This window comes from Thermobia domestica, chromosome 10 (assembly GCF_964235325.1).
Source record: "Thermobia domestica chromosome 10, izTheDome1.hap1.1, whole genome shotgun sequence".
NCBI classification, from domain to species: domain Eukaryota; kingdom Metazoa; phylum Arthropoda; class Insecta; order Zygentoma; family Lepismatidae; genus Thermobia; species Thermobia domestica.
In genome coordinates this window covers 35,467,551-35,484,366 of record NC_137463.1, presented here as the reverse complement: position 1 = coordinate 35,484,366, position 16,816 = coordinate 35,467,551, and the positions used below count along the sequence as shown (strand labels likewise).

The 16,816-nt window shown below is 33.7% G+C and overlaps 2 protein-coding genes across 4 annotated transcripts in view; one reads left to right on the top strand and one right to left on the bottom strand.

The window, feature by feature from the left end:
• LOC145662437 (proton-coupled amino acid transporter-like protein acs) overlaps positions 1-16,816 on the bottom strand; it is a 67,013-nt gene that overhangs the window by 46,945 nt on the left and 3,252 nt on the right. Inside the window, exon 2 of one of the 3 annotated variants that reach the window (XM_081728006.1) lies at positions 13,249-13,450. The exons of 1 other annotated variant lie outside the window; for it this stretch is intronic. In XM_081728006.1, the coding sequence (XP_081584132.1) occupies positions 13,249-13,422 (174 nt within the window). In that variant the 5' untranslated portion in view covers positions 13,423-13,450. Of the gene's footprint in view, positions 1-2,479; positions 2,713-13,248; positions 13,451-16,816 lie in introns of those variants that run through there. One more of the 3 variants, XM_081728008.1, reaches the window with a different exon arrangement.
• LOC145662439 (proton-coupled amino acid transporter-like protein pathetic) overlaps positions 3,495-16,816 on the top strand; it is a 409,124-nt gene continuing 395,802 nt past the window's right edge. The window contains exon 1 of the mRNA XM_081728010.1: positions 3,495-3,533. Within this exon, the coding sequence (XP_081584136.1) occupies positions 3,519-3,533 (15 nt within the window). The 5' untranslated portion in view covers positions 3,495-3,518. The remainder of the gene's footprint in view (positions 3,534-16,816) is intronic.

Genomic DNA, 16,816 nt, shown 5'->3' with positions numbered 1-16,816 from the left:
GGATTCGACACTCATATGGGTGAATTTCAGTTATTTTATATATACACAGGGTGTTCATTTATTATATAGCCAAAATCCATTGGTGAAATCCTCACACCTTAACAACGAAAAAAGTTCCTATGAACATAAGGCGAAAAACGCGTTGTTTCAGTTACGACTTTCCGACATCGAGAAAATCGTAACTTTGAAGCTGTCTAGCACGAATACTATGAGAGATTTCAAAGGAGGTTAAACAAATATTAAAGGTACTAGTACGCTGTCTATCCAAATAACCATGTTTTAGAGTTGGGTTGTACCGACGCATATGATTTTAGAGAAAGGGGAAGAAGAGTGAAACCTATACCGCAGCTCCCTCTATAAAATCCGTTGCGTCGATGCGTCCCAACTCTAAAACATGGTTATAGCAAGCATTTAAGCATTGTTGTGGTCCGAGATGTCGTAGCTAGTATATGATAAACCTCATTATGCATATTTTTTAAAAGTGAACCAACATGAATTCTGAACTACATTTACATGCATCTAGCTAACCAACTTACTATTATTCAGTTCTAAAATGACACACAAATTTTGCATCTTTTACATTTAAAATAATAGTACAGAGATACCAGTAATATTTTCTTTTCAAAATTTAAGATCAATATGTTATTTTCTTTCATTGGCACAAAATTCAGTGCTGAGCTAAAAATTACAAAGACGTCATAGCTGTATAGTTGTAGACATATATAGGATTCAATATGAATCATACTATGTGTTTGTTTCTTTCGTTGTTGGTGAGCATATTTTAAAAGTGACATCTAAATTTGTCATAATATATTCCTATAATCCGTTCCGTCACAAATCGTTATGTTTTGGAAGAGAAATAGTTATTTTGATGTGCCATCTAAATCCGAAGGAATTCGGTCGCAGATAGAACTGATAAGACAGTCAGTCGGAGAGCAAACGGTCGGAAGCTGGAAGACATCCTATATTAAAAATATCAAATATCATATATACCAGAAGCGTCATTTGTTTTGCAGTGCTTTTTACAATCCGTTTCTTGTAATAACTGAAATTTTGATTGGGAACGAAAACAAGATGGAAGTCGTTCATCGTAGTCCTTCCATGACGTACCCTCTTTGGAAGTCACTATTCACCTAACCTACCCAATGATCCTTGATAAATCAGTCGACACCTAAACCTTCCTACTATGGAATGGACAGCACAATTATATAAATGGTTACAAATAAGTAAATAATAAATAAATAAATAAATAAATTTGTTCATAACTCTAAAACAGTTAAGAAATATTAATAACACAAGCAGAATATACTATGAACCTTGACATTTGTATGCTGGGCGACGGGAGTAATCTTTTCATGATGATAAATAAAAACAAACAAACAAAACAGTTTCCTTCCCTATTTTCTTTTAAATAAACCAATCAGCAATTCTTGTAACATTGTAATTCGACCGTGACATTTATATACAGTACATATCACGTCCTTTGGCTTTGCGATAGAAGACTTGCTTGTACTTTTGCATTTGATAATTTGGTTAAAAATAAACGCCTCTTGCACAATTTTGGGTAGAGCAAAAATTACAAAATTTATATAAGAGAGCAAATATCCGTATATATACAGAATGCAAAATGCATTAATTAATATTTAAACACAGATATGCATCATGTGGCACACACGTTTGGTAAATAGTGACTGACGGAAACTTCTGTTACTTCGGCTAACAAACTAACAACATTTCGGTTGTTTTGTCTTTGATAACCCATTTATAGTGCTGCCAAAATGTCTTGAGCCGTGGCAAAAATGCGAACTAAACGTTTTGAACGTTTTGGGTCCGAGTCCGGCCCGGTCCGGCCCGATAAACAAGTTAGCTACCGCTAAGTAACACCAACTGTAAATGTTGCGTTGTTTTTAATGCATTACATCCCATCTCCGTGCACGCAGACTTCAATGTTTGACTTTATTCCAATTATCGTTTAACGAAAGTCAATAATTATTAAAGAACTGTAAGTAAGCGACCCGAGCCCGCTCCGACCTGAAGAGAAAGCGGAGTCGGCCGGCCCAAGCCCGGCCTGTGTAAGTTACTATTATGTGTCCAAACAAAATTTCAAATTATGCCACTTTACCGTGAGTAACCCAGATTTCTTCTTCTTCTTCTTCTTCTTGTTATTATTATTATTATTATTATTATTATTATTATTATTATTATTATTATTATTATTATTATTATTATTATTATTATTATTATTTAAATCTAGACGGGGAAGAGTTTTCAAATATGAAATACGTCGATGTCACATTATATATGGCAATAGGACAGGAATTATTTGCATCAGTTAAACGTAGAAATGAAAATTGAAAACAGAAGAAAGAAAAGTGAATTAAGATATCACTGCTAAATAGATATGTAAATAGATCATAGATAATAAGATGCTATGTAGATATGAACTGTTAAATAGATAATAGAATGTATTGAAACTTACCTATTTCCACCCTTAAAAATTCGAATACACACTATATTGTTCTTAAACGTTATAACTTTATAAAACAACTCTTTTTTCCTGTTTCACTTCCTTTAAAGTAGCTTTGTCATTTGTAAAAAACATCAAAAAGGTGTTCGGGATCACCAAACAACGTCACCAAACGTAGTCTTCTGCTCAGAAACTAAAATGCTTTACACGATCCAGATATCCTAATGGCTACATGATACAGAAGTTATATCTCCTGGAGAAACAACCTTGTATAACCAAAAATATAACAGGCTTAGTAAACGAGACGAATTACTTGTGACTGGAGCAAAATAAACAAATACTGTATAAAACTGGCCACAGTTAGTGATAAGATTACCAGGTACATTCTCACCATGTTTAGCGACCATACAATAATTTTGAACTTTATCATGTAGACGTGGAGAAGTACGTTGCACTTGGGTCATTGGGATGAAAGTCAAACATGTTGTTCAAACTTTCGATCCAATGATGGCTGTAAAAGACTATGAAAAAGTGTATGTGGAACTTTTCTCTATTAGCAATGTATTTCTGAGGGGGGAGGGGCGAAATGATTAAAATTCATTTACATATCCAGTACTCTGTATTTCGGGAAGTGTTGTACAACAACAAGTTAGATACAGTTTATCAGATACAGTTTACTTATAATGAAATAAAATCATTCTAATGAAATTGATGTTCTACAACGAAGGTCTATGAACTCATATCAATATTCTCCAAAAAATATCAACATGGAGATTTCAAAATATTTAATTGAACAAAAAAAAAAAAAAAAAAAAAAAAAACATACCATGAAACAACTGTCACAATTTTGTGATCTAAAAATAGTCCGAATTTAAACAACAAAAAAAGTATTATTGTATAAGATATGACTAGCCAGTTACTTGAAGCCCTCAAAAATGTTTGAAAGAAACAGATGATAAGAATATGTTTGCTGAAGGTGCTGTATTACTATTGAGTCCACGTTCCAAAGTGCATTACTTTTCCAAACAAGGATCAAGAAAGAGCAGAGCCGATGTCCGTTTCTCAGGTAAGTGTTTAAATGCAAAGTTTAGATATTTTATATAATGTCTATATTGCAGGTTATATGTGTTTTAAACAATCTTGAATTACTTTGACGGTGAAAAATTTCTATGCACTACGAAATCTCATTACCAAAAAAAGGAAAAGGAGAAACGTGAAATTGATTTTTAAAAAATGTTAAGACAGTCAAATCAAAGATACTCTTTTTTAAAAAATAATTATGAAAACAATGCAATAAACTCGCAAATAAGTAAGTTTTTTTTCTTTATGATTCCTTTGAAATAATGTTTCACGGAAAAATTTTCTACCTGAAACTTATCTCTCGATTTTGGTTTTATCGAAGAAGTTACGGTGCCAGTTTGGGCATTATTAAATCTTTTGGACATTATTCATATTTTGTTTGAAATTTTGACTAATAATTCTTTTACAATTCATAATTAACCAAAAATATAACTTTAATTGCAGTTCAATAAAGTTTTATTTGCTTAGATTTTTCTTTTCTATTTTATGTGAAACTACCGTTTTTGTATTATTTAAAATTTTTACAAAGTTCTTTTACATCAGTAATCATTTTGTTGTACACTGCTAGATGTGTAAAATTAAATGCTAGGCCTTTGGTCTATATTACGTAAAACACCCAAATAACTTAGTTACTGTGTTTCCCAGTAATTTCCCAATCTACCAATCGACTTTTAGATCTATTGTTTATTGGTGTCATTTTATTTTAAATACCAAATGTATCTACATCTTTAAGTTTTACGACCCGCGGTTATGCCTGCTAGACTAAAGGTAACGGTGATGATGAGAAATGATTGAAAAGATAGAATGATGAAAGTGGGAGGAAACGGGAGAACCCCGAGAAAACCCACACACACGATGTTTGCCCACCACAAAGTTCACTTGATGTGAACTGGGATCAAACCAAGAACTCCATGCACCACATGTGAACGCTCTACGACTGAGCCACAGCGGCAGTTATTGTGTGCATACCTGGGTACGTAAAATTGATAACGCTTTTTTAAAAAAATAAAAATAAAAACATAATAGGTGAGATTACACAAGCCATAGGGCCGCAGTGGCTCAGTAGTAGATAGTGATGAGCGCAAGAGTCTTGGTCTTGCAGTTTTTGCAAGAGTCTTGCATGCAAGACCAAGACCAAGACCAGAAATCCCGATGCAAGACCACGACCAAGGGGTGCAAGACCAAGACCAAGACCAAGACCATACCTGCAAGACCAAGACTCTTGCGCAAGAGTCTTGCACAAGTACCGGCTCGGTGGTAGAGCAGTCACGTGTGGTTATACGGGTCCTGGTTGGATTCTAGCTTGCGCCATGGGAAATTTTTGGTGGGCAAACACCTTGTGCGTGGGTTTTCTCGGAGTTTTGATGTTTCTTCCTACTTTCTTCATTCCACCATTTCATTCATTTCTCATCATTACCGTCTCCCTTAGCCTCGATGCATAATGGTGGGACGTTAAAATCAAATTTTTAACATAGATGAGGTTCAGGCCTGGAATGATACGTGTATATGTCAGTTCACTTTGACGGAGCAACGTAGGGGAGGAGGAGGGAAAAGGGATATATATATAATAAAACTTAATAACTCTTAAACCACCCGACCGAAGTCGATCTCGTTTTCAACATAGATGAGGATCGGACCTGAGATGATTTCTGTCATATCACTTTGACGTGAGGGCAGGGGAAGGGGAAAGATATTTAAAAATGATCGAAAATGACCGATATTAAAATGGAAACCATAGTTTTGGGGTCGCTGAGATAAACAGTGACAGTTCCGATGCTGTTTAAATCAAAATTCAGCCCCATAGTTTGGCGGAGGGGAGCGGAGGTATACGATCGAAAATGACGAATATTAGTGTCGAATCCATAGTTTTCGAGGTCGCTGAGTTGAATACTAACACTTCCGATACCGATTACGACCATAGTTTTTGGGGTCTCTGACACGAACAGTGACACTTGTGATGCCGTTTAAATCCAAATTCAGCCCCGCAACTTGGGGAGGAGGAAGAGAGAGAAACATAAAAATAATCGAAAATGACCGATATTAGAGAGCGCTTTAATAATAGTAAAAAAGTGATTGACTAACGAAATATATTATTATTATTATTATTATTATTATTATTATTATTATTATTATTATTATTATTATTATTATTATTATTATTATTTTAGTTTAGCCCAACGAAGTGGGTACTTAATGCTAGTAATCCATATTCACAAGTGAGTCTTCAAATAACTTGGAGTTTGATGCCGTTATTTTGTATTTCTAATACAGGTAAACAATATTTATATAAATTGAGTTTACACAAAAGACATAGACAGTTGAGTCGTTTTCACTCAAATTATTCTAAAATATTAAGAGGTTTGATTGTAGTAATTATTATTTTAATTTTCTCTCTCTCTTTTTTGGTCAATATTGCTAAACATATCATCATCATAATAGCTATTCTGCCATTATTGGCAGGTTATTTGCTTCAAGAGACAAGGTTCGACGTTCGGCGGTCCTCAGCTAGTCTCTTTGTCTTGACGTAGTAATTTTCTGTTTTAATACCTTCCTTCAACTAGTCTGCTTCGCTCCCTCCATCTCTTTCCTTCCACAATACTCTCTAGCACGTCCCTCATAATACAGTTCCTCCTAAGCCAATATCCTAACCAGTTCCTCTTCCTCCTCTTAACAACATCTAAAATTCTTCTTTTCTGCTCCTACTGCTAATATTTCTAACACCTTCTCATTCGTTTTCGTTCAACACAGCTAATTCTCTTCTTTTTTCTCCATGCCCAAGTATCGAAAGTCTGCAATTTTTTAATCGCTTTTGCGTAATGTGCCCCATAGAGTAATATTGGAATCAGTAAAACAAAGCTTCAATATTTAATTGGAAGTTTGTTTAATACAAGGATTAGCTAATCGTGGTTGAAAAGAAAAATCTGACGCCTTTAGAGTGTAAAAATTAATTTGCAATTCATGGTATTTCAATAATCTGTGTCGTCTGATTTTCTTTCATGCGCCTCAGGGGTAGCCTTCCCAGTTTGGGAACCAGTGTAGTGTTGGATCCGTTAGAAAATATAAACACATTACGAAACGTTGGGATTTAGGCATATCTTATAAGTAGTGAAGCGTGGGCACCCATTAAAAAAAAAAAAAAAAAAAAAAAAAAAAGATCATCACCTATTTGTACACTATCATCATACTTACACGACGTTAAATTATATTACATTTAGAAACATACATTGTATTTCCGTTACTACTGGTGCATTGTAGAGTTTATTATCACTTATATCCATAGTAAAATTTACCTATGAAAAGCTTGAGATTTCCGAAATGCAAGACTTGCAAGACCAAGACCAAGACCAAGACTGGGTGTGCAAGACCAAGACCAAGACCAAGTGTTTCAGTGCAAGACCAAGACCAAGACTGGATGTGCAAGACCAAGACCAAGACCAAGACCACCCCGGTCTTGGTCTTGGTCTTGCATTTGCTCATCACTAGTAGTAGAGCGTTCACCTCTGTTGCATGGGGAAAGGAAAGGAAGACAAATAATTCTCATACTGTAAGATTATTGTGGCTAAACCAGGGTACCCTCTGCTCTAAATTAATTAGTCAAATGTGATTAACAGTCAACTACTACGCACTAATCAGATATTCTAAATACACTACTGATAACCATGCGTTAGTCAAACCCTTAGTATGGCGCTAATCATTCGTCAAAACGACTCTACATAAGGTCCATATAGCTTTATAAAGCCTACATGTCATTTCTGTTAATTTAGTAAACTAGCGCCACCACTGGCCGCAGTCTCAACTTAGCACCGAACTGCCAAACTTTGACGATTGTCATGTAGTTTTCGCATAACAGAGAAGACATACACAATGTAGTTTTCATTCTACTGGGACAGGAAGATGTATATTATTATTATTATTAATACATACACAGGATTTATCTCATATTCAAAAACATCATAGTTTCGATTTATGTCCGATTAGACTTTTTATAAGAATTATTCCTTCCGTATTTTTTTTACACTTAAAATTTTGACACAGACATAACAACTTCATAACAAAATATCAGACGTTGCACTGAGATATGTCATAATATTATTGCAAATATGTTACTTTGAAAACTAAACAAGAACTTTAGCCAGTCGTAGATATTAAATAATTAATCTTTTGTAAAAGAAAGAACAAGAAACTTTAGTGAGTTCATTGTCCGAAATTTGGCTAATTTCCAGTTTTATTTCCTGAAATCCATTTAACATTTTGTTACGCCCACGTAAGAAAAAATGTTATTGAAAGAACCATTGGTTAAATTAAGCTTATATATATATATAGCATTAGTTGGTATGTTCCAGAATTTAACTATCAACAAGATATAAACTCAGTGGTGCAGTGGTGTCAAAGTAATTTATTGAATGTAAATATTAGTAAATGTAAAATCATGAGTATTACAAAACGTAAAAAACCAGTGCAATTTAAATATTTAATTAATGAGACTCAACTACCCGTTGTAAGTACTGTCAATGATTTAGGAGTAATGTATGATACGAAATTTACATTTGAACCTCATATTGATAACATAATAAATGAAGCGAACAGAAATCTTGGGTTTATTCTAAGAATTAGTAGGGAGTTTCGTAAACCTGCCACGCTTCAAAAATTGTATCAAACTTACAGTTCGATCCAAACTCAAATACGCGACGCTTGTATGGAACCCAGATACAAAAATTAACTCACTAAAAATAGAAAAAATCCAGTCCAAATTTCTTAGATATCTTGTATATAAGGAAACAAACATTTTCCCAAGAACTGAAAACTCTAATTCATTAAATAGGAATTTTGAAACTCTAACCCTCAAGCAAAGAAGAACATTATCTGACATGATATTTTTATAAAAGGTACTTAATAATAAGCTAGACTGCAACGAATTGCTTTCGAGCTTTTAAATAAACGTTCCAGGTAGAAAAACACGTCCAGAAAACTATAACTTCTTTTATTGTGCAAAAGCAAGGACGAATATCTTAAATAAGTCGCCAACATGGAGGATTAGTGCAACCTACAACAGACTCTTAAAAATGACAAATAATATAGATATTTATGCTGATTGCCTCACAAGGTTTAAAAGGGAAATTGTAAATATATTATTTCATGAAAGATGAGCACAGTAATTGGATATAATACCTATTGTTTTCTGTTCTTTTTCAATAAATAAAATAAACCAATTTATTGTTGCTGATTTAAATTTTGTCAATTTATTTTTGCTAATTTGTTTACCTGCATTTGTCCTGAGGCAATCAGAATTGAATCTGGAGCTATTTCTCAAAACTAATAGTCTCGTATTTTTATTTACTAGTAAGAAAATATCATGAAGTAGAAATACTAGAATAATAGTACACATTATTTCTAAATATTGATTGTCATGGTTTTATGGTATAAACAACTGTAGGGTATATTTTATTTTGAAAAGTTCCTCACTAGTATTACACTAGACCAATAATTTTGAGAAATAAATCCCTGATTAGCAATTTACTGAGTTGATCGTCGAAAGAAAAGAAGAAGAAGAAGAAGAGAAAGAAGAAAATGAAGTTCTGTTGTCATTTGGATGTTTCTTTGGGTTAGATGACTTTGTACAGTAAACGACAAAAATTTTTTTTCCGTTTGATGAAATTAGTTTTGTAAATAACTTCAGAAAAGAAGGACAATTTGAGTTCTCTACGTTCTAGCATACTACAGTCATTCCCAAAATAAATGTTACCAAACGGAAAGAAATTTTGTCGTTGACTGTACAACTGCAGAAACGGCTGAATTGACTCACCATCAAATTTTACGAAGTACTGATCATTATTATTATCATCATCATCATCAAAGTACTTTATTCTTACTGAAGGAGGAAAAGGACATCTAGTTGTTGCTATTTTGTTCATTGATTCGTCATTGCTTTTGAGAGATTAGCACTAAGAGTCTCTGCGTGTTTATTATGATCGAAGAAGAAATCAGGGTTTGGGTAAGTCTTAAATAAGTTCAAGACAATATGGCGTCAGGGTTTGGTGGACACTTTCAAACTCCCATTTCATACAATTCTTTTATTTAATACAAATGTTGTTTTAAACCCATTTTCTTTGGTACTCAATGTTTATAATATGTGGACATACCTGACGTCGTATTAGTAACCTTACACTTATTTACTTCGTAATATGTTATTTAGTGCAGCGGGTTCGGGATTATGCCCGCGCCATTTTGGTTGTGACTTCTGTCGTGAGTAAAGTTATTTCATGCAAATAATTTAACACAATTTTCTACTTTGTGACAATAATAGTGCAATAGTCGACTTGGTCAAAGGCTTCGAACATTAATATTAAAACCACGATGTTGTTAATGAATGAATGGTAGTCTTAAATATTAGATTATTGGCTTGATTGAAGAGAAATCTATATGTCTTTAATATTATGTTATTGGAATCCTGAGTTTGAATCTCTTTATGGCAATAAACCTTCCTGATTATCCGTTACAAAGAAAACTAACTTAAAAATATATATTTTCTTCCTTCAAGTAATGTTCAATAGTACGAGTACTACACCTCATTAACGTTACTAAACTATCGTAAACTCACGAAATATCCCTCAAATACGAATAAGCAGAAAATATAACACTGTACGAGTACAAAGAACATTTTAACTATAGTAGCTCACAAATCTGTAGGTTCAAAAGGGAAACGGAAGAGATGCAGTCTATTTTGGTGTCCTTGGTGATCCAAAATTGGGTCGCGTCCCATAGATTAAGCAATAGTGCTATGAAGGAAATTGAATAATTGTCCCACTTTCGATGCTGTAGGGAACTACCTGGACTTAATAGTGCCTTTGACCTTCATTAAGCTTTGCTATTATCATTTTTTTTCCTTTTTTTAAACATGGTATTACATCGCAGTTTACTAGACAAAATCTTATGCAATACAAAGGAAAAATTGTATTTCAATATAGGTCATAATTTATTACCGAAGTGAGCTATTTTTGAAACAAAACAGAATATAATTTACTTTCCTTCATGATAGAATGATTCTCTTTCAGTTTCACGTACAGAGTTAGTTAAAATTCACTGATAAATGTCCCCTCGAAAACCGAACGTTCCCCTTTAGATGGCTTTTAGGTTCTCAACAACACAAACCAATCTACTACGGACTACACAACATATTACTGGAAATAGCCATAGAACTGATGATAAAGATATCTTAGGAACATTGACATTATACTGAAAATGACTCAAGATTTTCGAAATACAAATCTTCAATTTACTTTTAGGAAACTAGATCACTAGGAAAAAGTAAATGACTTTAACATTATCCTTTCATCTATCCTTCTATCTTTTCATAGTTGTTTCAATCTCCGGTGAGGGCTTATTAATTTTACATCTAATTGTTTAATAGCACTGCCTTAGAAATATTCTTTATCCTACGTCCTCTTCTTTTTTCATTGAAAAAATGAAACTAAAGTAGTGTCCTGTTTAGAACGTTTAAAATATAAGAAAATGAACTAAACGACGTGACAAACATCTTGGCATTTGAAGGCGGCGCTCCAAGTTTCCTTTAAATTCTGCTAGCAAATGAGAGGCCAGCGGTATTGCCACCTTTATTTTGTATACATCCACGTCTATCCCCTGTCACCTGATCGCGCTGTAGTTTGTCTGCTTAGCCAAAGCCACATCTCTTTGCCGCTTGGCAACGTCGCGTCAGAGCTTGCGTTTTATTCGTTTAGCTGAAATGCCAAGATGTTTGTCACAAATTTATTGAGTTGCGATGTAAACAAAAAACTGCATAGCAAAATCCGTTACAAGTATGATTAATTTATTACCAACGTGAGCTAATTTTTGAACAAAAACAAAATATCGTTGTCTTTCCTTAATGACAGAATGGTTGGCATTGCATCTCAAATAAAGTTAAAGTTCAGTGATAAATGTCCCCTCAAAAATGTTATGGTTCTCTTTATGCGTCTTTTAGGTTCTCAATAACACAAACCTCACAGCATATTACTGGAGATTGACCATAGCGTTGACGGCAACCACATTATGTGCACTTTGATCATTTATCGTAATTGGCAATAAAGTATCCAGTGAGCTTTCGAGATACAAAGATCTCAGCACTTTTTGAAAACTATATCACTACTAAAAACTCGGAGGCTTTAGCCCTATCCTCTTTTCTATTCTACTCTACTATGATTTCATAATTGTTTCCAGTTTTTGTGAGGATTTAAATGATATATCTAATTGTGTGTCAGATTGGTCCAGAAATATCATATATGCTACTCCCTCTTGTTTTCTCATCGATATGAAAGAAAACGAATGTTATTTTAAAACGTTTAAACAATGAGAAAACGAACTGGATCTGAGTAGCATTTGGCTACAATGTGAGTTAGGAAATGAATATTTGTGTGGAATTAAGTTACTGTGTTCTTATAATGAAAATGAAGATTTACTTCGTAAATTGCGCTATTCCAATTTTACGTTTTTTGATGGCATTACGAATTCAGCACTTAAAATTATTTATTTATTTGTCATCAGCACAACAGGAATAAGCCCAATTATAGCGTTGGTGTATTACAAAATAAATTTACAATAGCTTTCTTAAACACATAGTTCACATTACAGATGTCAATTTCTTTGTGTTCGATACGTATTTTGTTATATGAAGAGCATATTCTCCAGTTTGGTGATTTCAATAATACGTTGGTCCTTGTTTTCTTGCAATAGAACAGGTCAGAATTATCAGCATGAGTTTTAAGTGTTAAGACATGAAAATTTAGTGTCGATATTAGATCAGTAAGTTTATTAATGGAACACTAGCTAGCAATATTTTCCATGGCATGTGGTAAATTGAGATAGTCATGGATGATCTTTATCCTACGGTATATTTTGAGGTCACCCGCAATAAAGCAATTTGTCACTTAATAATATATGATCAGGAAGATCGTTAATGAATAAATAGAACAATAACGGACCTAGGTTGGAGCCTTGTGGAATTCCATAATATGCAATATAATCAATTGATTTATACTCTTTGTAGACAACAGTATGTTTACGATTGCTTAAATATGATTAGAAGAACTTGATCAAGGGAGAAGAGAAATTATGTTCACCTAGCTTATGCAACAATACTTTGTGATTGACTCTGCTAAACGCCTTTCCAAAATCCATAGGTTTTATATAAAAATATAAAAGCTTCATATAGAGACGGTAACTCAGCTACCAGGGTTAGACAATTCGTAGAATAACAAAGTTAGTATTTTTTATTTTATTATTTCATTATTATTTTTTTAGAATTACCATGACTTTTTTCTACTTTGCTTTTCATTATGTTTGTTGTCTTTTTACACACACACTCATTATGTTTGTTGTCTTTTGTTGTAATATACACAAATTGTTTATTTTTGTTATTTCATTTCCACGTGAAACAGTAGAATAATAAATAAATAAATAAATAGAAAAATAAGTATTTGTCTTTGTTGTCTAAAATTTCATACAAAGCTCATAAATTGTAATGCAAGTTTAACTTAGTTATCAGTTTGGTACGTAAAAAGCAAAATTATGTAGTTCATATCAATACATTACATGAAAACATAATCGTGTGCGGTGCCAATGATTAAAATAATTATTGCAAACATATAATTGGACACATTTTTTGTGCTCTTATCCGATTTTAGCCAATTAAATCTTAGATGCCCTACCTGCACATTTCGCCCGTCAGCTTCAGTCTCATCCCAATCCCCTACCACTCCCAAATACACTTCTTCCAACAGTTTTGTTGTCAAATCTACATCATATCTTTTTGATGGCTTGCAGAACAACAGCGGGCGTTTTTCATTCCCACCAATTATGTTTTTATTATGTATAAAAGACATTATTTTCGATCACGGCGTACCAAATTACCTATATAAAAAAATAAAGCCTATTTTAGCCAGTACTTCTTTCATTACTTACTATGTACTTTATGTAAATTATCCTACTGTTCCGTGTTGTACCTGTTGCATAATGTAAGTGAAGAGTCTGCAAGTGATCTGTGCTGTTACTGACTAGTGAGACATGGTAGTGAGTAAATTTCCATTGCTTCTGAGTTTCTTTTCTTCTATAGTATGAAGAATGTACAGAACGAACGTAAAGAAGGAATAGCTGGTCGGTATTATGAACAAAATTTTTCCCTTCTATGTTGTTTTTAGTCTGTTTCTTTTTTAATAAACAAAATATTCCGTGATGGGGATTTGTATTAACATTTTTTCTTTTGGTTATTTATACACAAGAATCTAAAAGTAAGTAAAATAAAAGGCACCGCCATTTGAGGTAGCCATAGATAGGTTTGATTTGATTTGACTTTGCGTCCAATGGAAACAAAAACATTTTTCAACATGAGAAAATCACTTTCACGACACATTATCAAGATGAAACAGCCTCAACTATTGTTTCGTGTGCATCCCTAGGCATAGAGCTAGGGACGCAATTTGGAGATGGGCAGGAGAGCAACTCCTCCTTACTTTTAATAATATGCTATATATAAATTTGAACGAGTATAGACAAACGTAAAACTCCTATCAGTGGAGAATCTTCAACTCTCCCCCCCCCCCTCTTCAACACAATCTGAAATAGCGCTGCTACGTAGGGCCTAAGGACTGGGTGGAGACTTAACCTAGCTTTGCCACTTAAGAGGTAAGGTAGCCACTGTTCCGGGCAGAGCTCTTCCCTCGCGCGCGCGTCTTTGGTGTACGGAATGCTGGATTCGATTTCCGATGGGAAAGTCTTATAAAATTTGAAAGTATTCGGTGGTTCGGATTATCCCTTAAATTGTACCCTTGGTGCTGTAAAAAGATGCTAACTCCAGCTAACTCACATTCTACCAGCATGGGCTGAACCCTTGAGCCACATTAGAATTCGAGTGGTAAGAGAATAAACTTCCACCTAGATCATCGGGGATCGAACGAAACACTCAATTGGTATGTAGACGGCTTTCTGACTACGACACCATGGCTCTAATACAAGTATCTTCCCCAATTAAAGAAAAAAGGAAAGTGTTTTACCTTGAGACAGTATGTTATTTACTTCCTATTTGTAAGGAGTATGACCCAACTTCAAATTATCATATTTATGATCAAGAAACACTACTCGTAACTTGGATTAAAGAAAAATCTTAACATTCTTGTCACATCAGACAGTATATAGGTTACTGAAGTAACTTAAGGAGTTGAGTAATTTTCAATTCTTTCATCATAGGTACTCTTACACTATTGACAGGCACTTGCTTTAAACTGGGAAAACTTCTATGCATCATGATCCTCAGTAAACCTCCTCGTCTAAGGGGACGTAAATATTTTCTGTTTTCATACCGGCTATTAACTTTACTCCTTTCTATCCTTCCTGCTACCGCCTTCTACTACCTCCCTAATTTCTTCTTAGAGAATATACCAGCCAATTTCTTTATTCTTTTCAAGTAACTTAATATTGCTCTTTTCCCCCCTACTATTCCTAATACTTCTAATTGATTTTCGGTTCGACTCAATTAATTTTCAATTCTACTTTACATACACGTGCATTTCTCTGCCCCATAGTTCACACAAAACGTATCATGAAACTTTTTTTAAAACTCTTTTATTTATTTAAAAATACATAAGAAAACAAAATTTTAAAGGTTTTAGGCGAAATTATTTGCACCGAAAGTAAATGAGACAAACAATATATTTAGGATGCGAAAGGAGACAGAGAAGTTAGAAACACATATACTTTCTGAGACAAGACAAAATTTTCGTGACGGGTGCGAGACGAGACAGGGGTCTTATATAGAACGCATAATTTCCGAGACGAGACATCACTTTATGATATCTTTACGGGGTGCAAGATGAGATAGAGGTCTTCTATAAAAACCCATACAATTTCCGAGATCAGATAACATTTTCGTGACGGGGTGTGAAACGAGATAGAGCTTTTCTATAGAAACACATATAGTTTCCGAGACAAAACAAAATTTTCGTGACGGGGTGGAAGACGAGACAGCTTTTCTGCAGAAACACATACATTTCCCGAGACAAGACATCACTTTATGATATCTTTACGAGAGGAAACATTTTAACTCTTGTCTTGTGGACAATTCTAGTCAAAAGTACAACAGTACATTGTATATTTGTAATTTTGGGTCATAAGATATTCCAAATATGTACTAGGCTGGCTGATTTTTACTATCAGAAGAAGAGAAAGAAATGTTTTAAATAATATGATTGTCGATAATGTTAATATATAAAGATATTCAAATGTTTTTTTAAAAAATAATAAGAGTTTGGATAGCAGGTTGTCAGGGGCAACCAGATATATAATAATATATAAATGGAATCAAAATAAGGGACGGAGTGTGTATTATTTAATGGCTCAAATTTATTACAAAAGGAACCAGTGATTTAATCGTTGTAAAAGAGGCCATTCATAATTAAATAATGTTAATTTACCTAACGTCGTTGCAATCGCACCATTTGCACTCGGATGTGTTCATTGTTACTGTCCTCAGATGGTCTTTCATATTTTCTGTGGAGTTTTCCCAGTTTTTTTTTTCCTACAGCATTCTAGCTCACGTAATTATGATAATATGGTCATTCAGCTTTGAAATTAGTAGGGATGATACAGAGATCGAGACAGAATATTTATAATTCGAGACGAGGCAACAACATTAGGTCTAGTATGACCTTGAATATTGATAACAATATTCAACTTATCTTTATTCAAAGTACGTTCCGATTGCATGTTTTATGTTACATATTTGAAAATATAAAGAATCTATAATGCATCTGAAAATATAAATAATTCATAATAATATATACGGAAAATATTAAGGAACAGCTAATTTGATACTAATCTGTAAGTGAGCAAATAGTTTGATAAAGCAAACATGGTATAAAACCGCTTTATTTTATTTTATTTTACAATTTGCGTGTATATTGTTGACTTTTTTTTTTTAATCATGCAGAGGGCTTAATTTTCAATTTCAGGAGTGAAGCATATATTCTAATATAAATTCTGCAAATAAAGATGAATAACAGAATTGCTCCATTAGTCCTTCTTCCCGCTGGTCTAGTGGCTAGCGTGCTCGCGCCTTCAGTGACGAGGTTCAGGGTTCAATTTCCGATTCTGAACGGGTTACAGTATTCCGGATTTACCTTAAACTGTGGATCACTCTCATATAGCCTCGGTGCTGAAAATGGACTCTAAACATCAACAAATAATAACTATGTTATATAACAATTGTTTCCAAGAATAAGATCG